The sequence below is a fragment of the Chlorocebus sabaeus genome, chromosome 2, assembly GCF_047675955.1.
Source record: "Chlorocebus sabaeus isolate Y175 chromosome 2, mChlSab1.0.hap1, whole genome shotgun sequence".
Taxonomy (NCBI): domain Eukaryota; kingdom Metazoa; phylum Chordata; class Mammalia; order Primates; family Cercopithecidae; genus Chlorocebus; species Chlorocebus sabaeus.
This window is the reverse complement of record NC_132905.1, coordinates 15,255,420-15,280,968: the sequence shown is the minus strand read 5'-3', so window position 1 is coordinate 15,280,968 and position 25,549 is coordinate 15,255,420. Positions and strand designations below refer to the sequence as shown.

The window sequence follows — 25,549 nt, the reverse complement described above, 5'->3', positions numbered from 1 at the left end:
GGACGGGGCTGGGGACAGCCTGAGCAATGGCATATAGAGACAGGCACTCTGGGAGTAGCCCGGAGGTCACCAGTGTGGCCAGGAGTATAAAGAATGCCTGTGTACAGTGGGAAGAAACCAGCTGGAAAGGCAGACAGCAGGCACAGCCACAGGCCCCGAGCGACATGTGTATTACCACTTCATGGAACGACTTATCACTCAGAGGAAAGCAGGGAGTCGGAGCAGGCGTTCTCAGTTGCCAACGTTATTAGTCAGGATTAGGTTCAGCTGTCAAGGATGGACAACCAAAAATAAAAGGTGTTTCTTTCTAGTTCATGCAAAAATCAGTAAGTAAGCATCCCAGAACTGGCATGACTCCCCAGAATGTCAGGGACCCAGGAACCTTCTCTCTGTCACTTTGATGACAAATCTGTTTCAAAGATTGCAGCCGAGCATGGTGGTTCACGCCTGTAATCCCAGCACTTTGGGAGCTCAAGGCGGGCAGATCCTTTGAGACCAGGAGTTCGAGACCAGCCTGGGCAACATGGTGAAACTCTGTCCCTATCAAAAAATTTAAAAACTAGCCAGTGTGGTGGTGCGTACCTGCGGTCCCAGCCACTTAGGAGGCTGAGGTGGAAGGTTTGCCTAAACTTGGGAGTTCGAGGCTGCAGTGAGCTATGATCACATCACTGTACTCCAGTCTGAGAGACAGAGCAAGACTTTGTCTTAAAATTAAAAAAAAAAAAAATTGTCTAGTAGTCTAGCACCGCTGCTGGACAGAGGGGCACTGGGAGTAGGATCACTACACAAAGCACAATATGCCCAGCTAGATTCGAATTTCAGGTAAATGGTGAATACTTTTTAGTATAACCATGTCCCAATTATGGCATGGGACCCTCTTTTACTAAAAAAAGTATTTGCTGTTTATTTGAAATTTAAACGTAACTCAACATCCTGTATTTTTATTTTCTAAATCTGGCCACCATAACTGAAAGAGAGAGAGGACAGTGAGAGGGAAAGTGAGACAAGACCACAGGGGCAGGGACACAAAAATTGGGGACAGACAGAGAAATGGGGACAAATAGAGAAAGAATAAAGGAGAGATGGACAAATACAGATATGGCCACAAGATGCCTGCAGTAGCAAAAGAGAAGCAGCAGAAAGTGGGCAGACCCAGAGACCACCTCCTAGACTGGGAAAGACAGAAGGGGAACAGCCCAGCCAGGGCAGAGTGGACAGGGGCCTAGCCAGAGTTCCTCCCCCAGGCAAGGCTAGGGAGGGCACAGTTTTTTAAAAAATTGCTGACTGGGCATGGTGGCTCACACCTGTAATTCCAGCACTTTGGGAGGCTGAAGCAGGCAGATCACAAGGTCAGGAGATAGACACCATCCTGGCTAACACAGGGAAACCCCATCTCTACTAAAAAACAAACAAACAGACAAACAAACAAAAAAACAAAAAATTAGCCAGGTGTGGGGCTGAGTAACCCCAGCTACTCAGGAGGCTGAGGCAGGAGAATCATTTGAACCCTGGAGGGGGAGGTTGCAGTGAGCTGAGATTGCGCCACTGCACTCTATCCTGGGTGACAGAGCAAGATTCAGTCTCAAAAGAAAAAAAAAAAATTGCTGCTAGAACTCCAGCCATTAAGTCTGCATTCCAGTCAACAGAACCAAGGAAGAGTAGAAGACGGGCACTTCCTGTAAATTGCATTCAATCTGCCAGAATTTAGTCACATGGGCACAACCAGAGGGGCTGAAAAATGTGGTCCTTAATCCAGGTGGTCATGTACCCAGCTAAAATTTGAAATTACTTTTCTTTTTTCTTTTTTGTTTTTTTAAGAGACATGGTCTTGCTTTGTCGCCCAGGCTGGAGGGCAGTGGCATGATCATGGCTCTCTGTAGCCTCAACCTCCTGAGGCTCAAGGAATCGTCCTGCCTCAGCCTCCTGAGTAGCTGGAACCACAGGTGCATGTCACCCCACCCACCTAATTCTCTTTTTTTTTTTTTTTGTGGGGAGGGCGGTCTCATCATGTTCCCCAGCTGGTCTCAAACTCCTGGCTCAAGTAATCCTCCTGCCTTAGCCTCTCAAAGTGCTGGGATTACAGGTGTGAGCCACTGAGCCCAGCTGAAGTTTCTTTTCTTTTCTTTTCTTCCTTCCTTCCTTCTTTTTTATTTATTTATTTATTTATTTTTGAGAGTGTCTTGCTCTGTTGCCCAGGCTAGAATGCAGTGGCACAATCTTAGCTCGCTGCAACCTCCACCTCCCAGGTTCAAGCAATTATCCTGCCCTAGCCTCCTGAATAGCTGGGACTACAGGTGTGCACCACCACACCCTAATTTTTGTATTTTTAGTAGCGACAGTGTTTGCCATGTTAGCCAGGCTGGTCTCGAACCCCTGACCTCAGGTGATCCACCTGCCTTGGCCTCCCAAAGTGCTGGGATTACAGGCATGAGTCACTGGTCCCAGCCAACGTTTCTATTTTTAAGGAAGAAGAGGAAAATGGATCCTGACACTGCCCCTTCATCTTTCTTGCTGGAATAGGGATGTTTTGCCTGCAACTGTGGCATCTTTAAAGACCATTACTGTACCTACCATATAGAAACAAGTGGTGCTCCAAATAACTGCTGATTGAATATTAAATCCTATTAACCCTACTCAAGCCACTTCCATTCATTCATTCATTCATTCAGTCCATGAATAGTTATAAAGCACCTACTATGTGTTCTGGTCATAGAGCTATGAAAAAGACAATGTCTCTGCCTTAATGGAATTCACATTCTGCCTGTGGAAGACAAGATGATAAGTGAGCAAACACATTGTGGAAACCCAACTTTTTCTTTAAAGATGGAACCTAAAAATTTTCCCCTTGAGTGTGGGCTGGACTTAGCCACTCACTTCTCACACAACTATGTGTAAAGGAAAATTGCATTTTGTCTGTAACTTTACCAAATACTGTTCACAATTTTAAGACCACATCACCCGTATTTATACCTACCACGGTATTTGAGTCGCCAAAACAGCACTCTTGGTCAGAGTACACGGTGGGCCACTTTGGAATTGGTCATAAAAATTGCTTCTGCTTGGCCAGGCGCGGTGGCTCATGCCTGTAATCCCAGCACTTTGGGAGGCCGAGGTGGGTGGATCACGAGGTCAGGATATCGAGACCATCCTGGCTAACATGGTGAAACCCTGTCTCTATTAAAAATACAAAAAATCAGCCAGGTGTGGTGGCGGGCACCTGTAGTCCCAGCTACTTGGGAGGCTGAGGCAGGAGAATGGCGTGAACATGGGAGGTGGAGCTTGCAGTGAGCCGAGATAGCGCCACTGCACTCCAGCCTGGGCTACAGAGCGAGACTGTCTTAAAAAAAAAAAAAAATTGCTTCTGCTGGCAGGGCGTGGTCGTTCATGCCTGTAACCCCAGCATTTTGGGAGGCTGAGGTGGGTGGATCACGAGGTCAAGAGATTGAGATCATCCTGGCCAACATGGTGAAACCCCATCTTTACTAAAAATGCAAAAATTAGCTGGGCGTGGTGGTGTGAGCCTATAGTCCCAGCTAGTTGGGAGGCTGAGGCAGGAGAATCACTTGAACCTGGGAGGCGGAGGTTGCAGTGAGCTGAGATTGCGCCACTGCACTCCAGCCTGGGCAACAGAGCAAGACTCTATCTTAAAAAAAAAAAAAAAAAAAAAATTCTTCTCCTGCCTTCAGTCTCTTTCCCTTTTCCTCCCTCTCCCTCCCTTTCTCTCATTTTCTCTTGGGTCACTAACTCTGGGAAACAGGAGATACCACAGCATGAACACATGCAAGCAGCTCTACCGAGAGGAGTGGAACTGAAGCCTCTGTCCCATCAGAGGGAGCCTCCTTGGAAGTTGATCCCCCAGCCCCAGTTCAGCCTCATCTGACTGCAGCCCCAGATGACAGCTCACTAGCAATCTCACGACAGAGCCTGATCCAGAAACACCGGTGCTGCTCCCAAATTCCTGACCCACAGGAACTGAGATAAGAAACATTTGCTTTTAAGCTACTAAGTGTCAGGTCATTTGTCACGCAGCAACAGATAACTAATATACAGATAAATAAACATCATCATTTCAAATTCAGTTCAGTGCAACTAACAAAAGATGATATGGAAGCAGGTGGTGGAGGCAGGAGGGATAAAACTGGGAGGCTGGTGACCTTGTGGGTGACATCGAGCTGAGAACAGAGTGGTGGGAAGGGGGCAGCCATCGGTGCTTTCCAACCTTAGCAGATACTACACTCCCCCTTTTATAACTGCAAGGCCTTTTTTAGCTATTCTGAAATGAAATTCATAGATAATAAAATCTTCCTACACACAGTTTTAATAAGACTACAAATGTGAAACAAAAGGCATGCAATGTATAATTTGCAAATTTTATTTCAATAGATAAATACTCAGATACAATTACACTAGAAGGTGTAATGAAGCAGGTGAATGCTGGAACCTAAAAGTGGGATCCCCTGGAATTGCCACAGCTATATTTGCAGGCTGATCGGGGTGCCCTGGCAGCAAATCAGATACCATAGCTGGTGTAAATGACAGTAATGTGGCTTTAAAGTGGTAAATGATATTTGATACAGTTCCAGACAAAATACATTTTTCTGGCCAGGTGTGGCTGCTTACTCCTGTAATCCCAGCACTTTGGAAGGTGGAGGTAGGAGGATTGACTGAGACCAGGAGTTTGAGACCAACCTGGGCAATACAGGGAGACCCTACCTCCACAGAAATATTTAACAATGAGGTACAGTGGCACACACCTGTAGTCCCAGCTACTCTAGAGGCTGAATTTGGAGGATCATTTGAGCCCAAGAGGTGGAGGCTGCAGTGAGCCATGATCACGCCACTGCACTCCAGCCTGGGCAACAGAGTGAGACTGTCTCAAAAAAAAAAATTGTAAAATTAGCCAGGCATGGTGGCACACATCTGTAATCTCGGCACTTTGGGAGGCAAAGGCGGGAGGATCGCTTGAGCCAGCAGTTCCAGACCAGCAGGGACAACATAGGGAGACCCCCATCTCTACAAAAATATTTTTTCAAATTAGCTGGGCATGGTGTTGCATGCTCCTGTAATCCTAGCTACCCAGGAGACTGAGGTGAGAGGATCACATGAGCCCAGGAGGTCAAGGCTGCAGTGAGCTATGATCACACCACTGCACTCCAGCCTGGGTGATGGAGTGAAACCTTGTCTCAAAATACAAATATATATATATACACACACACATATATACACACACACACACACACACACATATATATATTTCCCTTGAATTGCAATTATTTACATTTCTGGAAAATGTGGTGATATTAAATCTATACAAGGGCTGGGCACGGTGGCTTACGCCTGTAATCCCAGCACTTTGGGAGGCCAAGGTGGGTGGATCACAAGGTCAGGAGTTCAAGACCAGCTTGGCCAACATAGTGAAACCTCGTCTGTACTAAAAATACAAAAAAAATTAGCCAGGCGTGGTGGCAGGTGCCTGTAATCCCAGCTACTCAGGAGGCTGAAGCAGGAGAATCGCTTGAGCCTGGGAGGCAGAGGTTGCAGTGAGTGGAGATCATGCCACTGCACTTCAGCTTAGGCGACAGTGCGAGACTCCATCTCAAACAAAACAAAACAAAACAACAACAAAGAAAACAAAACAACAACAACAAAACCTACAGAAAAGAAACACGTTATATGTAAAGCAGATTTAGATTCTAGGCTCAGATTGTTATCAATAAGTTTTTCATCTCCAGTCATGTCCGGCCACGTGGCATACATTGAATTGTTTGTTAGATAGGATTGCTCAGCTCTCTGCAGGATGTGATCTAGTATTCCTGCTTCCTCTATTACGACAACAAAAATATGCCCCCAACAAAATTTCAAAATGCCCCTGGGGGTGGTACTGCCTTCACTGAGAAGCACTGATTAAGAGGGACAGAAACATGTAAGTCAAGCCTTTGATGGGAACAAAAAGGAGCCCAGAGTGGCCAGAGTCCTGAAGAAAAGGAGGAAGGAGATGAGGTCAGAGAAAATGGCTGGGTCCCTATCACACCTTGTTGGCCACAGTGTGATACTGAACTTGGACTCAATTCCAAGGGCAATAGGGAGCCTCTGTTGGATTTTCAGCAGGGCAGTGACATAGTCTGGCCTTGCTGTGTGTGTATGGTGGGGGGGTGGGTGGGATGGGCTCAAAATGTGTGACTCAGCAGACTGCACTGTACTCTTTCGAGAATTTCATTCATTCATTCATTCAACACACAAGGATTGAGGTGTGTCTCAGTGATCTATTGCTGTGTAACAAGCAAGACCCCAAAATGTATTGGCATAAAGTAACAATTTATTGTTTTCTGCTATTCTGTGGGTTGGCTAGGCAGTTTTTCTGCTGGTCTCACTAGTCACTCGTGATGCTGTATTCAGCTGGTGGGTCAGCTGGGAGAGGTGGAATGACTGGGCTCCCTATCCATGTGCTCTTTCTTCTGGGGCTGCCACCATTTTGTTGTTATTGTTGTTGTTTGAGACAGGGTCTTGCTCTGTCTCCCAGGCTGGAAAGCAGAGGTACAGTCACGGCTCACTACAGTCTCCACCTCCTGGGCTCAAGCAATCTTCCCACGTCAGCCCTCCAAGTAGCTGGGAGTACAGGCGGGCATCACCACTCCTGGCTAATTTTTTAAATTTTTTGTAGCATCAGGGTCTTGATATGTTGTCCAGGCTGGTCTCGAACTTCTGGGCTCAAGTGATCCTCCCGCCTCAGCCTCCCAGTGTTGGAATTACAGGCATGAGCCACTGATGTGCCCGGGGCTGCTTCTGAGTGTCATGCAGCATTCCCAGGCTGCAAAGGAAGAAGTGAGCCAGGGCTGTTGATGCTCTGGAACTTGTGCAGCCTCTTTTGTGTCACATTCTATTGGTCAAGACCAGTCACAAGGCTAGTCCAGGTTTAGGCTGGTGGAGAAACAAACTCTACCTCTTGCTGGGAGTGACTGCGAAATCGCATTACAAGCAGTGGAACTTACAGAATTTAAGGCCATGAAACATTCAACGTGACTGTGGACCAGGCTCTGGGGATACAGCCTGCCCTTCTGCAACCGTGCTTTAGTGAGACGAGCAATAGTCAACACGTACAAAAGCTCAGAAAGTGCTGTGGAAAACATCAGCTAGGGAGAGAGGGGGCTACTTGAGACAGGTCAGGGAAAGCTTCCCACAGACATCTGAGCTGAGACCTGAGCACTGGAGCATGCCTGCCTGGGATGTCTCTGCCTCTGAAGTTTCCAAGAAAGACAATTGTCTTTGCATAAGCCCATGGCTGCCCTTGGGGGAGGCAGGCGAAGGGGTCTAGGGGATACCACTAATGGTTGCTGTGATAGCATCATTGTTGTGGGATGGAGTGGAAGCTGCCTTGGGGCCAGAGTATCCGTCCTCCAACGCTCATTTGCAGGCTGTCTGACACTGGCCATCTGGGTTTCTTCCCCTGACTCCCAAAGCCCAGGTCCAGTTCACTGCACTGTGAGGGTTCACAGGTTTATAATACAATAAACTCCAGAGGGAAGTCAGTGCTTCCTGGTGGCACCATGCACAGCCGCAACATTCAATAAACAGAAGTTCACTGAACTGCAGGGTCACTGCTGCTGTGACAGGTGGGTCATATGGATGTGTGTATCTTGCTAGGGGCTGTGGTGAAACCCTGCTTGTGGAGAATAGACATAAACACACCTTCTCTCTCTCCCTCTCTGTCTTCCTTTCACCTCCCCTCTCCCTCCACCCCTTCCATTTCCTCTTCTCCCAGCATGTTCTTTCCATTCTTCCTCACCTCCTTCCCCTTCACCTCCTTCCTACACCATTCCTTTTTCCATCTCTTTCCTCTTTTCCTAACTTCTGTTCCTCTCATCTTTTTCCTTCTTTTCTGCTCTTCCTCTGACAGCTCCCCTTCCTACCTCCTCTTCCTTCACCCTTTCTACTACTTTCACCTCCTCTCATTTCCACCTCTTTCTTTTTCACTTCCCCTCTCCCTCCGGTCTTTCTCCTCACTTTTTCTTTTACCTTTGTGCCTCCCTCTCACCTCTTCCCACATCACCTCATCTCCTCCATAACTACCTCACCTCCTTTTTTTTCTTTTTTCTTTTTTTTTTTTGAGACAGGGTCCCCTTCTGTGGCCCAGGCTGGAGTGCAGTGGTACCATCACAGATCACTGCGGCCTCAACCTCCGAGGCTCAAGTGATCCTCCCACCTCAGCCTCCCGAGTAGCTGGGACCACAAGCAGTGCCACCAGTCCCGGCTGTTTTACTTTTTATTTTGTAGGGAAAGGGTATCCCTATGTTGCCCAGGCTGGTCTCGAACACCTGGGCTCAAGCGATGCTCCCGCCTTGGCCTCCGGAAGCGCTGGGATTAGAGGCCTGAGCCGCCGCACCGGGCCTCCCCAACTCCCCCGCCGCCGCCTTCTCATCTCTTTTCTCCTTCCTCCTGACGCCTCTTACTCCCGATCACCTCTCATTCATTCACCAGCTTCCAGTCCTCGCTCCCTCACCTCTTTTCTTTCCTACTCGCCTTCTCCTCTTACCCCTTCTCCTTGTCACCGTTCTCTTTGCCAGTCCTCTCGTTCCCCTTCCTTTCCTCCTCATCTCCTCTCTTACCGCGTCATCTCCATTCTCGTGCTCCCCTTCACCTCCTGTTACCCTGCGCTTCTCTCCTCTCATCTCCATCACCACCTCTCCTCCCTTTCACCTTTCTTTAGCCCCTACGTCCCCTATACCCTTCGCCCATGCCCGCCCCCCTTCCCACCTTCTCTTCTTCCCTCCACCCTCGCTTTCTGTCTCTCGCCCGCCTGACTCCGCTCCGCCCCCAGCCGTAGGCTCCGCCCCTCTGGGGGTCACGGGGCCAACGGACGCTAGGCGGCCGTGGCGGCCGTAGCGGCCTCGCCAGTCACGTGGTCACGTGACGCGCTCCAACATGGCGGCGCCGTGGGGCCGAGGTGTCGCTTCCTGACGGGGCAGCGGGGACTGACGCGGCCGGTGCCGGCCGGGACGCCGGGCCCGCAGCCTAGCTCGCCATCTCGCTCACGCCGCCCGCCCGCGGGGCTGTCAGCCCCCGCCGGGCCGGGGCCATGCAGGAGAGCCAGACCAAGAGCATGTTCGTGTCCCGGGCCCTGGAGAAGATCCTAGCCGACAAGGAGGTGAAGCGGCCCCAGCACTCCCAGCTGCGCAGGGCCTGCCAGGTGGCGCTCGGTGGGTGAGCCCCTCCCGCCCGGCCCCGCGCTGGCCTCAGCACGCCGGCCGTTGCCCTAGCCTACTCGGCCTTGGCCCGGCCTCCTGGCCTCCGCTTTCCCCCCGATCCCGAATTCCACCCTCCTGGCCTCCTCCTCATTATACCCCTAGGGGAAGTGTTGCCCGGGCAGCTCGGGACTGGGCCAAGGTCACCTAGCAAGTTGGTGACAACCAGAGCTTGTTCCTCAGGGTTCCAACTCAGGACTTTTGCCACGATTCCTTGTCGCCCTGTTTCCTGGTTCCTCCCCTCACCACCTCCAAGTCCTAGAAGCTGTAGCCCTTGCCCCAAGTTTTTTCGTTACCTGAGCTCTGCTAATTGGGGTTCCCCTAGGTGAACAGAGCATGTAGGAAGAGCCGTCCAATTGGTTTAGGGAAACCCCTGATTCTTGTTTTAGAAGGGCCCGTTGGAGAATGTTTTCCTTTCGTTTGGGGATCTCCCATAGCTCTTTCCCTCAAGAAACGATTGTAGAGGGTGTTCTGGATCTCCCAGTCATTGTAGTGAGCAAGACATCTGCCTATTCCTAGCAGTCTACTAAAATACAAGGCCTTTAGAGCAAAGATACTTGTCTGACTTATTCATTGCTGTATCCCCGGCGCACAGTAGGTGCTCAATAAATATTTGCTAATTGAATGGACCCTCGGATTATGGAAAGAGAATTCTAACTCATAAAGGCTTGGTAATTGATACCAAAATCACTATCCTATTTTTTCAGTTTTAATCGTTTAACAAATATTTATCGAGTGCCCACTGCATACCAGGTACTGAGAATTCAGTGGGGAACAAGACGGACATGGTCCTTACCCCTATGGAGCTTATACTCGAAAAGAGGAGACAAAATAATTAAATAAAACAATAGATGAGGTATTTTGGAATACTAATAAATACTATTGTGAAAATAAAAGAGCAAGATGTGATAAAGAGGGCTTGAGGACTGCTTTCCATAGGGTGGTCAGGAAAGTAATCTTTTCCGAGAGGGTGACATTTGAGCTGAGTACTGAAAGGCAAGAACTATCCACCATGTGGAGTTTCAGAAGAGAGTTCTTGGTGGGAGAATCCATACATTTGACCAGAGCTGTCTTCAACTAATTCACTGCCCCAACGGCTTTGGTTTGGAATCTGTAAAGACCTGTTTTTCCTAACAAATTGAGCAAATGGAAAGTTTGATTTTTAGTCACAGAGTTTGAGATTGTTATCACCTTTCTCCCTTCAATTGCTACAAAGTATAGAGTAGTGTTCTTTTGGCGTTTAGAAATAGGCTGGTGAACTTTGCACTTCCCTGGGAAGAAGGTCCCTTGCTTTCATCAGATTCTCAGAGGGGCCTGAAATTCCCTCAGGGGCCAACTATTGATGCAGAGGTGGCAGTCTAGATAATCTGGAAACAGTTGCTAGTCCATGAAATTCAGGATCAGTGGAAGGAATTTACTGAGATTTAGATTTTTAAAGCTTTTCTATTACAATAACCAAGGCTAACTGTTGGGTATTGTTTTATCAGCAATGTGGGATAAGCACTGCAAAGCAGTTTGTTAGTTAGGCAAGAGCCTGATATTTATAACTCCACGTTGAAATCTGCCTGGACTCTATCCTCTCAATATTGTTGTGGAGGTTTCAAAATAGTTATTTGGCAGAATAGTTTTTATTTTCTCTTCAGAAAACTTCTTAACATAAAATTTTTACCAAAGTGTGCATCACATTATTGGAACCTACTTATAAAAATGTCACCTGGATCATAAAGGGCCATTAACGCTGAGAATTTAGTAGATATTTTCAGATTGTATCTTTGTTCAGAAGTTCAAATTTTGCTGATGCAAGTTGTGGAATGCATGTTTTCAGTTTTTAGGAGTGAATTGTAAGAAATGGCCTAGATAGGGAGTAATTTGACTACAGGTTATATGAATCACAAATTGGGGTTGTGCCGACGGCATAATAGGAACTATCATAAGGGAACCGATGCATAATGTTAAGTGACCATCTTTTTAAAGAGAATAATTGTGTGTCATTGCTGTTAAATAGAAATGATTGCTTTTACTTAGAGTAGAACACATAGCATAATGCCTGGTGCTGTTTCACTCTGCCTCTCAAGGCCCAGTCTTGTGTCCAGTAGTCCCACTGAAGAAGAGAAATTTGGGGCCGGGTGCGGTGGCTCATGCCTGTAATCCCAGCACTTTGGGAGGCCGAGGCGGACAGATCACAAGGTCAGGAGGTCGAAACCATCCTGGCTAACACGGTGAAACCCCGTCTCTACTAAAAATACAAAAAAAAATTAGCTGGGTGTGGTGGCGGGCACCTGTAGTCGCAGTTTCTTGGGAGGCTGAGGCAGGAGTATGGCATGAACCCAGGAGGCGGAGCTTGCAGTGAGCCAAGATTGCGCCTCTGCACTCCAGCCTGGGCGACAAAGCGAGACTGTGTCTCAAAAAAAAAAAAAGAAAGAGAAATTTGGAAAAATAGCTGAAACGAGCCAGTATATAAGGAGCAGCTATGTGGTATTTTAGAGATTACCATGTGTAGATTGTTGTTAATTGTGATAAGAGGAACTGTAAATGACGGCTCAAAGTTGAAATGCTTGGATGATAAAGAGCATTTACAGGAAACAGCTTCTGTGATATGATTCCGCCAACTGTGGCATACTGGGGGAGGGGATCAGGGCTGCAGGGGCTGTATAGTGTAGATGTTAGCTAGGAGTGTATTCTTTGGGACTCTAGACTTCTGTGTTTAAACCTCCTGCCTTCCACTTGCTACCTTTGTGATCTTGGACAAGTTACTTAATCTTATACCTTCCTCATAGGATTATTGTAAAGATTAAGTTAATTGACATGTACAGAACACTTGGCATGTAGTAGGTGCTCAGTAAATGCTTGCTGCTATTACTATTTGTTTTTTATTACTATTTTAAGCTGTGACAAACCACAGGAGCTGTAAGTACTCTGGTTTGATGTTCTTTACCTTGTTTCCTCGTTCAGGAATGACTTACTGCTCTATTTGGTTTGTAGATGCAATAAATAAGAATGTAATTACATGATTGAAAGGCTGTGTTGGAGTATTAACTTACTAAACTCAATGAAGACAGGGGTTGTTCCTTGTAAAAATTGTGATAATCGTGATGGAACAGATTTGGAGTAATCTCAATTATTCATCTGCACTATATACCAAAAGCATAGATAGGGACTGTGCAATTAGGGGATAGTTTCCTTCCAACCTTTATCTGGAGAAATCAAGAGAGCCTATGAGAGTGTTCATCGCCCCAGGGACACTGTTGCTCTTTACCTTGTTAATAAAACTTTGATATATATTAATAATCTTCAACCTTTCAGCCCTCTGTTGGAGAATATAATTACATTCTTAAACTTCCCTTTTATAATTGTCTTATTTAAGACTCATCTTCTCCCATGATGTCTCTTAAGTTATATTTCTGCTCTTAAACTATATGAAGTTTGGAGGCTTAATAGGATAATCTATTTTAAAATTCGATATGGAAAAATGTATCTATGACTGGGCACTGTGGCTCATGCCTGTAATTCCAGCACTTTAGGAGGCCAAGGTGGGCAGATTGCTTGAGCCCAGGAGTTTGAGACCAGCCTGTGCAACATGGCAAAACCCCATCTTAAAAAAATACAAAAGTTACCTGGATGTGGTAGTTCATGCCTGTAGTCCCAGCTACTTGGGAGGCTGAGGTGGGAGGATGACTTGAGCCTAGGAGGTGGAGGTTGCAGTAAGCTGAGATCATGCCATTGCACTCCAGCCAAGGCAACAGAGTAAGACCCTCACACAAAAGTGCTAAGTAATGGCTAAGTGCTCTATAATTACTAGTTGTCATTATTCTCCACCGTTATCAAGAAAATGTAAAAAGAATAGTAAACATACATATTTTCATATGAAATTGACTTTTAAAGATCACATGTCGTATTATATCTGTGTGATATCTACTATGTACTAAGCATTTCTGAGTTCCAGAGATAGTAACATGGGCTTTTCATGCAATTTAGTTCTCACATTATCATCATTCCCACTGAGCCCCAGAGAAGTTAAGTTGGCCAGGGTAACTCAGTAAGTGATGGAACCAGGGTATAAACACAGGCAATCTGACTCCATAGTCCAAGATCTTAACTGTTAACTACCAAGTTTTCTTGCTTCTCCTTATGAAAGTTCTTATGTATAAAATACTCATGGAGTCTTTAAAACAATCAGTATACCACAGTGGAGTTTCAGGAAAGAGACCGTATGTTCTATAGCTGAATTTTGAGATATATTTGAAAGCTTTGAGTCCAAAAGATAACAGCTCTTTTCTTCAGGTTTTTACTGCATATATGCTCGGTTTACTTTAATTAGGGGCTAATGGAAAGAAGGAAATGAGAGTAAAGAGCTGATTTCACATAAGCTTCATTTGAGTTACTCAGTTTTTCTTTTCTTTCTTTTTTATTTTTTTGAGACAGGATCTTGTTCTCTGGCCCAGGCTGGGGTGCAGTGGTGGGGTGCGATCTCAACCCACTGCAACCTCTCCATCCCTGGCTCAGGTGATCCTCCCATTTCAGCCTCCCAAGTAGCTAGGACTACAGGGACGCACCACCCACCCGGCTAATTTTTCTATTTTTAGTAGAGATGAGATTTCTCTGTTGCCCAGGCTGGAGTTAATCCGTTTTTCTAATTGATGATCTCTCTTCATCAGCAGTAAACTCCCTCTTATTAATTCTGGAGTTGTGACCTGTTATTAATTCTGGATTGTGATTCATTTCTTTGGGTACAGCAGGCAATGGGAGACCAAGGCTAAGGAAGAGAGCAGCTTGCCGGTATCCACACAGCTGGGTGGGGAAACGTAGCTGCAGCACATGATGTAGCTTCACATAGATCATAACATCCATTCTTAGATTTGCTCCTCCGTTTAACATATGGGATTTAGGATGCAGATGGGTCATTGGTGACCTTAACTTGAGCTGTTTTGGTGCTGTGATGGAGGTGAAAACCAGACTGGCATGGGTCGAGGCCTGGGAGGTGAGGAAACAGATGGTGAGCATAGACAGCTCTCCCAGAGTTTGGTTGTGTTGTAAAGAGGAGGAAGGAGTGGCTCCTGGGAGTTGTTTGTTTATTTAAAGGTAGAAAAGACTTTAACTTTAAATATTGTTAAGGGATCCAGTTAAGGAAGTATATTCCTAAATCTTAGTTGTATATGGATGTGTATAAAACATACAAATGGGCATTTATCATATGGACATCTGTGTTTTCAGAAAAACCATTCTCATCATGAGGATTACTGTGAAATTTGAAAAATAAAAAAAAATCTCTAAATTGACATAACATGGCCAGGCACGGTGGCTCACGCCTGTAATCCCAGCACTTTGGGAGGTCGAGGCGGGCGGATCACTTGAGGCCAGGAGTTCAAGACCAGCCTGAACAAAATGGCGAAACCCCATCTCTACTAAAAATACAAAAATTAGCTAGGCGTGGTGGCGCACACCTGTAATCCCAGCTACTCGGGAGGTTGAGGCAGGAAAATCGCTTGAACCCGGGAGGTGGAGGTTGCAGTGAGCCGAGATGGCGCCACTGCACTCCCGCCTGGGCAACAGAGCAAGATTCTGTCTCAAAAAAACATAAAATAAAAAAAAATAAATAAATTGACATAATAAGACTTTAAATTGAAATGAAGAAAAAAGCCTTTAATTTTAGCAAATTCTAATGTTTTGATTTTACATTTTGTTTGCAAGTGCTGTGTATCATAAAAATTTTGCGAAATAACAGTACTCAGGACCCTGGAAGATTACTTTTTGTTGGAAACCACTGTGGATTCTTCAGGAGGAGGTTCTGTCTAGAAGCAGCATCAAAAAACTGGATTGTTGTTGATTATTTAAAAGCATTTGTATGTAGAATTGGCAGAGAGTTGATTGAGAGTTTGAAACTTTGATTTGCTTATTGATAGTCCAGTGATCCCTCTTTGGGCTGCAGTTTTCCAGGGTGGTAACGATAATAATACTTTCGTCACAGAATTATTGCAAAGGTTAAATGAACTGTTCAGTAAGTAACTGGCACAGTACCTGGCACCTAATAGATGACTTGCTGAAATTCAGAGGCATTGGTGTTGCAATCTTTTCAAATTTAATTTAATTTAATTTTTTTGAGACAGAGTTTCGCTCTGTCACCGAGGCTGGAGTGCAGTGGCGAGATCTTGACTCACTGCAAGCTCCGCCTCCCGAGTTCACGCCATTCTCCTGCCTCAGCCTCTGGAGTAACTGGGACCACAGGTGCCCGCCACAACACCCGGCTAATTTTTTGTATTTTTAGTAGAGACGGGGTTTCACCGTGTTAGCCAGGATGGTTTCCATCTCCTGACCTTATGATCCGCCCGCCTCAGCCTCCCAAAGTGCTGGGATTACAGGCGTGAGCCACCGCGCCCAGCCAGTGTTGCAGTCTTTAAAGGAAAAAGAATTGAATGCTTGCCTTTCTCTGCTTTGCCTATTAGTTGGTTTATAGACCTTTTTGCAAGTCTCCAGCATGAAAGAAGCAGTGGTTGGATAGAATGAATTTAGAGCTCTATCCTGTGCTTGTAAATCTCAGGGGAGAGTCTGCAAGCAGTGCTAGGGAAAACAGTAAGACCATTCTTCATGAAAAAGAGTGAACTTGTGAAAATGTGTACTTAATCAGCAAGAACATGGAGTGTCCTATATAAATAGCTCAGAGCTGTGTTTAGCTCTCGCCAGTTTCACCAGGCTTAGGGGGCCTGCCAGGAAAATACTTGACTTTCTTTCGAGCAAGGTTATCCTAGAAAAAATAGTTTTGCATTTGCTGATTCATTTCTGAAATCTTTCAGTGGGAAGCTCATTTCTTTTTAGTGTCTTGGGTGTAAATAAGCCTTCTGGCTTGATATTTTATTAGGTTTTATACCTTTGTGAGAACAGCCTTGTTGTGCTAGGACACAAAATTCTTAAGTTTTCCTTCCGCCCTAGGGAGTGGTCAGTGTATATTTGTGTTCTGAATATAGTCCTTTTGCCTGTTGACTAAACCAGGCCCGATTTATTCTGAAGATATTTATTTGGATATCACCCCTGATGTCATGATGTAGAGGGATCAAAACAAACAAAGACCCTGTTCTGAAGGAGTTCGCAGTTGAATGGGGGAGATGGGCGTTGTTCAGAGGATATGCCCTCTAGGTCATAATAACAACCCAAGAAGTACTGAAGGAGAGATACCTGGTTCTGCAAGGGCAGTTAACAGAGGGGTGAGGGAAGACTTCCCTGAGGAAGTCTCACTCATCAGTCATTGAGAATTAAGTATTTGGGGGTGGGAGGCATTTCAGCAGAGGGAACAGCCTGAGTGAAGGCTCTATGGCAGAGAGGAACACAGCTGTTGGGGACACTGAAAGAGGCCAGTGTGTGGTTGGAACCTTACTTGAGCAGAGAGTGGAGATGGAGTGAGAGATGTAGGCCAAGACCCCAACATGCAAGGCCTGGAGGTCATGGCTAGGGGTTTGATTTTTTAGGTTAGAAGCAGTGAGATGACACAGAGGAGTTTTATTTTTATAATTAATTAATTTTTTGAGATGGAGTCTCGCTTTGTCGCCCAAGCTGGAGTGCAGTGGTGCGATCTTGGCTCACTGCAAGCTCTGCCTTCTGGGTTCACACCATTCTCGTGCCTTAGCGTCCTGAGTAGCTGGGACTACAGGCGCCCGCCACCACGCCCAGCTAATTTTTTATATTTTTAGTAGAGATAGGGTGTCACCATGTTAACCAGGATGGTCTCCATCTCCTGACCTCGTGATTCGCCCGCCTCGGCCTCCCAAAGTGCTGGGATTACAGGCATGAGCCACCGTGCCCGACTGACACTGAAGAGTTTTAAACCAGAAAGCAGGTGTTAGGATGACCAGGTGTGTTATTTTGGAACGATCGTTTGGACCACTGTGTTCAGAACATCTTAGGGGAAGACCAGAGGGATTGCCAAGGAACCAATGAAGAGACCATCTTAGTCAATTTTGTGCTGCTGTAATAGAATGCTACTCACTGGGCGATTTATAAAGAACAGAAGTTTATTTGGCTCACAGTCCAAGAGCATGGCACTAGTATCTAGCTAGGGTCATCCTATGGCGGAAGGCGAGAGAGGAAATGGGGCTTGAACTCATCCTTTTATCAGAAGCCCACTTGCGCAGTAACATATTAGTCCACTCATGAGGGCAGAGCCCTTGTAACCTAATCACTTCTTAAAGGCTCCACTCTTATACCATCACAGTGGCAATTAATTTGCAGCAGAGTTTTAGTGGGGACATTCAAACCATTGCAGGCAGTTACCATTGTTTAGCTGAGAGATATTGGTGGCCTGGACTAGTGGTGACAATAGAAATAGAGTAAAGAAAATGAATTTCCATCCTGGTTAGAAGATGAAGCCAACAAAACCTTGTGATGGAGCGAGTAAGAGCATGGGAAAGAGGATTGATAAGCTTGACTCCCCGATTGCTGACTCACCCAGCTGGGTGGATGCTGCCTCTTTTTAAGATGGGAATGAACTGATACATAGTATGTCAAGGGTGATAAATACTATGAAAAAAGACTAGAAAGATCCATCAGAGTAAAGTGAGAGAAAAAGCAGGTAAGGAGATACAGGGCGACAAGGGGGTGGCAGTATTAGGTGGTGAGGAAGTATCGTGAAGAGGACATCGGAGCAGGGATCTGAAGGAAGTGAGGTGGTGAGCCATGGAGATGTCTAGGGGGAGGGAGGGCATTCCCAGGAGCAGGAATAGCTCCTGCAAAGGCCCTGGGACAGAAATTTGCTTGGTGTGTTCGAGCAAGTAGGCCAGGGCCAGGGTGGTAGAAGGTGAGAGCAAAGGTATAGCAGGGGCCAGATCACGTAGAGGTTTGGAGGCCAAGTTTTAGAGTTTTAATTTTACGTGGAGTGGGATGGAAAGCTACTGGAGCATTTTGAGCAAAGGAGTGATGTGATCTGAATTACATTTTGAGGGCATCCCTCTGGCTGCTGTTAAGAAAAGCTGTGGGGTGGAAGGGAGGATAATTGCTGAAGCATTGAGACCAGTTACGAGACCATTGTGATGGCCCAGGTGGGAGATAACGGTTGCTTGGTCTAGGGTGATGGTGGTGGCCTAGTGTGGTAAGAAGGGATCATCACTGTTCAATCAGGTTCTAGATATTATGGATAGTGTGAAGTTCCTGAGAAGGCAGATAGGGATGGGATATGACAGGGGTGGAGGGGTTGGACACCCACTCCCTTATAGCAGGAGAGAGCAGAGAGCAGGCCAGAAGTAGGTCAGGTTGTAGGTTTGCTAACAGCAAGCTGAGGGAGTCTCCTTGTGCCCATTTCTAATTTCTGAGTGAAGTAGGAGGCCACTCCATTGGATGTGAGTAAAGAGGATGGCAGCGGAACAGTGATGATCGGGAGGGGAGAGATGGGCCGTTGAGGGTGGAGAAATGTGCAGTAGCCATCGTGGAGAGTGAGAGGTGACCAAATTACTGGGTGGCATTTCACGTTTCATTCGTGATGGGTAATTGGGGCTCTGTAGTCCTGCCAACCTGCCCTGTTGTCAGAGGTCTGCTTAGGCGGAGACAGGTGAAAAGAGAACACTAGTACAATCTAAGTTTGGGATTTTGCCACAAGTTAAGTCTAAAGGTCAGAGAGCGTCCAGGCTGTTGATTGCGTGTCATCTGATAATAGCCCTGCTAATGGGATCTACCCTGGAAAATGAGGAAAAAGGAAAGCCAAGAGGTTGGCCATCTCAAGATTTGACAGGCCAGAGACAGGTTCTACCGGGAGCAGTTGAGAGGGTCAGCTGGAAGGAGAGAAGAGGAAGGAGCTGGAAGGAGAGAAGAGGAAGGAGCTGGAAGTGCCCCAGTAATATATGAGGACAAGAGTCAGTGTGACCAGCCTCACCAGGCTGGCTTGGAGTGGAGGAGGACGTGGCAGGTGACTGGGAGCTGAAGGAATTGAGGGGCAGCATTGGTTTCTGTAGGGGGAAGCCTGCGACAGACAGATGAGGAGGGTTGAAGGGTTACTGTGGGATCTGGGGGCACTGGCCACTGATGGGATTGTTGGGCAGTGCTGGATTTGAGGTTGGTGTTGGTCATTGTTGGACTTGCCTTGGGAGTGGAAGAGAGAATGCAAGCCGGTGTCAGAGGTGCTGATGAATGGAGGTGTGTGACCCGAGCGGTAACATCCCGAAAGGATTTCCCACAAAGACAGCGTGGCTTTTCAGCTGCAGCTGACCCACCCTGCTCCAGTCTCCCTCATTTCCAGCCTGGAAATTGTTGCTAATTGCCCCATTGGCAGTTGGGAAAGCAACACCTGTTAAGATGTGGCGCAATAAAGTGGAACAGGTATGCTGTGCCCTATACGCCTCTTCCTGCACCGTCCTCCTCCTTCTGTCATCGTTGAGTGGCTCAGGAGTGCTGGCCCTCCAACAGACTGCCTGGGCATGGATCCTGACTGCAGAGTAGCACTTCTGGCTGTGATGTGGGCAGGTGGCTTAACCTCCCTGTGCTCAAGATTCCTCACCTGTAAAACAGTTGTGGATGATTAGAGTGTTCCTGCCTCCCTGAGTTGTGGTGAGGACTGAATGAGCACCTGCCACTAGGAGGCAATCAGTGAGTCAGCTATCATCATCATCATCATTAGGGTTCCACTCATTTTCCTCTTCCCTTGGCTTTGCTTGATCCCATGGATGGCACTAGAGATTTTGCTTTAATATTGACTTCTTTTAAAATAAGAGCAAGAGAACTGACATTTATTGACCACCTGCCGTGTGCCAGCCGCCGCCTTAGTCACCGCCAAGACTTCTCTCATGGCGGTGTCAAGAGAATTATCTGCACTCTCGGTGCCTAGTTATGGTTTCTGGGGCATGTGGGCCTGAGTTTTTTTAATCACTGCCATTTTTTAGAGTAGGAAATCAAGATTCAGGGAAGTTGGCTGGGCGCGGTGGCTCATGCCTATAATCTCAGCACTTTGGAAAGCCAAGGTGGGTGGGTCACCTGGGGTCAGGAGTTCAAGACCTGCCTGGCCAACATGGCAAAACCCTGTCTCTACTAAAAATACGAAAACTAACCGGGCATGGTGGCGCGTGCCTGTAGTCCCAACTGTTTGGGAGGCTGAGGCATGAGAATTGCTTGAACCCAGGAGATGGAGGTTGCAGTGAGCCAAGATGGTGCCACTGCACTCCAGCCTGGGCAACAGAGTGAGACTTCATTAAAAAAAAAAAAAAAAGATTCAGGGAAGTTTAATAACCCACCTGGCATCATTCAGCTAATAGATGTCCATGCCAGGACTTGAACCCAGCTCTGTCTCACACCTGTATCTTTTCTTTCTGCCACATCAGGCTGTGCCATGCTGTCTGTGAGGCACCTGTCACACACACTTCTTCCCTGTTCCTTTTTCTCCCTCCTTTTTTTTTTAAAATTATTTATTACACTTTTAAGTTCTAGGATACGTGTACAGAACATGGAGGTTTGTTACATAGGTATACATGTGCCATGGTGGTTTGCTGCACCTATCAACCCATCATCTAGGTTTTCAGCCCAGCATGCAGTTGGTATTTGTCCTAATGCTCTCCCTCCCCTTGCCTCCCACCCCTCAACAGGCCCCAGTGTGTGATGTTGTGTGATGTTCCCCTCCCTGTTTCCATGTGATCTCATTGTTCAACTCTCACTTATGAGTGAGAACATGCGGTGTTTGGTTTTCTGTTCCTATGTTAGTTTGCTGAGAATGATGGCTTCCAGCTTCATCTGTGTCTCTGCAAAGGACATGAACTCATTTTTTTATGGTTGCATAGTATTCCATGGTGTATATGTGCCACATTTTCTTTATCCAGTCTATCATTAATGGGCATTTGGGTTGGTTCCAAGTCTTTGCTATTGTGAATAGTGCTGCAGTAAACATACATGTGCATGTGTCTTTATAGTAGAATGATTTATAATCCTTTGGGTATATACCCAGTAATGGGACGGCTGGGTCAAATGGTATTCCTGGTTCTAGATCCTTGAGGAATCACCACACTGTCTTCCACAATGGTTGAACTAATTTACACTCCCACTAACAGTGTAAAAGCATTTCTATTTCTCCACATCCTCTCCAGCATCTGTTGTTTCCTGACTTGTTAATGATCTCCATTCTAACTGGCCTGAGATGGTATCTCATTGTGGTTTTGATTTGCATTTCTCTTTTGTTTTTTTTTTTTTTTTTGAGACGGAGTTTCCCTCTTGTTGGTCAGGCTGGAGTGCATTGGCATGATCTCAGTTCACTGCACCCTCCGCCTCCAGGGTTCAAGTGATTCTCCTGCCTCAGCCTCCTGAGTAGCTGGGACTACAGGCATGCACCACCACGCCCGCCTAATTTTTTTGTATTTTTACTAGAGACGGGGGTTTCTCCATGTTGGCCAGGCTGGTCTCGAACTCCCGACCTCAGGTGATCTGCCTGCCTCGGCCTCCCAAAGTACTGGGATTGGAGGCATGAGCCACCACATCGGGCGTTGATTTGCATTTCTCTAATGACCAGAGATGATGAGCTTTTTTTCATATGTTTTTTGGCCACATAAATGTCTTCTTTTGAGAAGTGTCTGTTCATATCCTTTGCCCACTTTTTGATGGGATTGTTCCTCTTTTAATGGAAAAAAAAAAGATTGCATTATCCAAATATATCAAGAACCCTACTTTTAGGTTGGACTATATGAGACTACTGCTATTTGAGCATTTCCAGCCTGGGTGAGAGGATAAGACTCTGTCTCCAAAACAAAAACAAAAACAAAAGGTGCCGGTGTGCTTCAGACTGTGCCTTCTCTCCACCTGCAGAGGCTCTGTCCTGCTCCAGGCCTCCATTGCTGCTAGCCTGGATTATTAGCAGTAACCTCCTGACTGGTTTCCCTGCTTCTGTCCTGGCTACCTTCCTCTTTATCCTCACAGCAGTCAGAGTGATCTGTCCGAGGAAAAGTTGAGTCAGGCCACCCTCTCCCAGCCCCTCCATGGGCTTCCTCCCATCCCTTACAAAGATGCTGTTGTTATCTGGGCCCCTACTGGGCCTAGTGGAGAAGACTTTTCAAGAGTGTCTTTATTTCTTTCTCTCTCTCTCTCTCTTTTTTTTTTTTTTTTTTTTTTTAGATGGAATCTAAGTCTTTTTACCATGTTGCTCAGGTTAAACTGAGCTCCTGAGCTTAAACTGATCTGTCCGCCTCAGTCTCCTAAAGTGCTGGGATTACAGGCATGAGCCACGGGGACTGGCCTCAAGACTTTTTTTTCTTCAACAAAGAGTAGTTTAGAAAGCACAACAATTCCTAATTCTTGTGGGAATACTTAAGGGTAAATTTAGAAAACTAAAGAAAATCTGTGAACATAGGATTTGCAACTGAAGTTTCTTGGGTTTCTGCGGTTACTCTTCCAGGTAGCAACTCTTTCCTGGTCACAGGAGAGGGCTGCTGTCTTCGATCCTTGTGCCCTGCACTGCTGCTGCTGTCAGTCCTGTCAACCCTTGCTCATTCCCATTCTAAAACCGGGTTTTACCTTTGCTGTGGTCATGCCAGGCTGGAAAAGGGGTTTGGGAGATTTCAGAAGGCTTGTAAACTAGCCTTCCCAGCTGTACGGGTTCACAGAGTAGTAAAACACCAGTGTTTTGAACCATGGTTGTAGCATTCATGGTTGGTATCAGTGCTAGGAAAACCACACATTTAAACTCTTCTGCATTTATAGTTTACAGAGTAATTCCATATGCTTATTTGAGAGTCAAGGTGTCCAGGAGAACACAGACTCTGGAGCCTGATTTTCTGGGTTTAAGTCCCATCTCCAGTACTTAATAACTTGTAACCTCTGTGGATCTTGATTTTTATCTATAAAATTTATAATGGAGTTTGGCCTTGAACTTCAGTCCTCTGGCTCTTTAGTTCTTTGTTCTTTGGCTGGACAACATTTTGCTTATAGAGAACTTGATGCTTTGTCCTTATAGCACTGGTCACAGTCCTTACAAAGCCACTTTTATCCCCTGCAGGTACTTTTCTGCAGCCACTGAAGCACTCTCTCCTCGGCTCTTCTCCATCCCTTAAAGCAGAATTGGCAAACTGGTAACCTCAGAGCTAGGCAGCTTGCAAACCAGTCTTATTTAAGCCATAATATTTTTTAAATGTATTTTTTATTGATACATATAGCTGTACATATTTTTCAAGTGCATTGATAATTAGATGCTTTCATATAGTCAAATCAGGGTAACTGGGATATCCATCACTTTAAATATTCATTTTTTCTTTACATTAGGAACATTTGAATTATTCTTTCCTAGCTATTTTGAAATGTACAGTTGGTTAATGTTAACTGTAGTCATCATACTGATCTATCGAACACCAGATCTTATTTTTTCTATTTAATATGATTTTAAAACAATTGAAGGTGTTTGAATTGCAATCAGAGCTTTCACTTAAAATCTGGATTTCAACCTCTGGAAAAATCAGAACAGTTAGCACCTGTGGGCTCAGGGACTCTAAAGATTCCAGTCAGCTGGAGCTGAGGAGCTGCCGCACCCCTTCCTGTACTGGGTGGAGAGGGGGTCCTGTCTTTCTTTGATCTTACACCCACCGTGTTTTTTCTTGACATTTCCCGCCTGGCCTCCATGGGCCTTTGTAGTTGGTGTAACTTTTGTGTTTGGTTTGTTTTATGTTTTTGTTTTTTTTTTTTTTTTGAGACACAGTCTCACTGTGTCGCCTAGGCTGGAGTGCAGTGGCACCATCTCGGCTCACTGCAATTACTGCTTCCCGGGTTCAAGGGATTCTCCTGCCTCAGCCTCCTGAGTAGCTGGGATTACAGGTGTGTGGCACCACGCCTGGCTAATTTTTGTATTTTTAGTAGAGATGGGGTTTCACCATGTTAGTCAGGATGGTCTCAAACTTCTGACCTCATGATCTGCCCGCCTCGGCCTCCTAAAATGCTGGGATTACAGATGTGAGCCACTGCGCCTGGCCTATAGTGGCATTTCAGAACAGATTGTTTTAGAGCTCACAGGCCAGCACCAACTCTAGCAAAGACCTCATTGCTTCAGATAGGTTTAGGACTTAAACTTGACTCTAACAAGGTAACAGTGATTGGAAGGAAAACTTACATTTGAGTCTGGACAGGAGCACCCAGCTGGCATGTCACAGAGTGACATATCTTGTCACCCAAGCAGAGCCTTTCTGAAAGCTGATAGCATGGCTGCCAGCCTCACGGGCTGGATCTCCCACAACTTCATGGACCTCTGCTAGTGGAAGCTGGAGCATTTCCTTTGTGAATTCTTTTCCCTGAGGGGCAAGATCCATGCCACACAGCTCTCTGACCCTGTGTGTCACAACCCTTATGGTCCATGAGCAAAATGGTTGCTATTAGTTATTTAGGCATTTCTCTTCTGTTTTCTTATGTGTGTAATAAGATCTACAAAGTCAGGCTTGAAGGTTAGAAATTACTACTTTCAGTGAGTCAGTTTACTTGGTTTTCACATCTTCAAGTTGAGCCTAGAATGGAGTTATCTAAGAAAAGGAAATTTGCAACCTTCAGTACTATGTCCTGGGGTTGCTAGGATGACTAGTGCCATATTCACACTACTGGCTCTCTAGAGATTGTGTAAAGGAGGGTGGCCTTTTGGAGATGATCTGAATACATGGTATTGAGAACAAACCTTCCCATGTCTGATTTGATAGTACGTGGGTTTGTGGGTCTAACATGTAGAAATACATTCAACTGAGTGGATGTGGGGGAATTCTGTGTATTTAGACAGGGTGTTTTGTTGTTTTAATGGCACAAAACTTTGTTTTCCTGGAAATAAGACTATCTCTGAGATTGTGATTTCTGAAAAATGACGCTATTCCTGTAACTCTGCCAGTGTAGTTGTAACCTCTGTGGTTAAGATTTTAAAATTAATTTTAATTCAAAAAAATTACATGTGCCTTACTTAGCACAATGTGAATGTACTTAATGCCATTCAATTGTAAACTTAAAAGATGGTTAAGATGGTAAATTGACCTGATGTAAATGACGAGTTGATGGGTGCAGCACACCAACATGGCACAAGTATACATATGTAGCAAACCTGCACGTTGTGCACATGTACCCTACAACTTGAAGTTTAATAATAATAAATAAATTAAAAAAAAAAAAAAGATGGTAAATTGTAGGTTATGTATATTTTATTATAATTGTTTTTAGAAGTGCTGATTAAGAAGAAGTATATATGCTTATCATAGAAAATGTCATATCAGTAGGTCCCACTACTTAGACAACTTTCAGTATTTTATGCGTTTCAATACTTTGTTATATCAGTTTCCGGTCTTCTATGCATATTTGCACACAGTTGAGAGGTTGTGATATTACCATGGTATTGTGTCAGCTAACTG

The 25,549-nt window shown here is 45.7% G+C and overlaps 1 protein-coding gene across 2 annotated transcripts in view; it reads left to right on the top strand.

The window, feature by feature from the left end:
• Positions 1-8,885: 8,885 nt before the first annotated feature.
• The window catches only part of ARFGEF2 (ARF guanine nucleotide exchange factor 2), a 112,341-nt gene continuing 95,677 nt past the window's right edge, over positions 8,886-25,549 (top strand). For both annotated transcript variants that reach the window (XM_008014616.3, XM_008014606.3), the window contains exon 1: positions 8,886-9,194. In XM_008014616.3, coding sequence (XP_008012807.1) covers positions 9,074-9,194 — 121 coding nt within the window. In that variant the 5' untranslated portion in view covers positions 8,886-9,073. The remainder of the gene's footprint in view (positions 9,195-25,549) is intronic.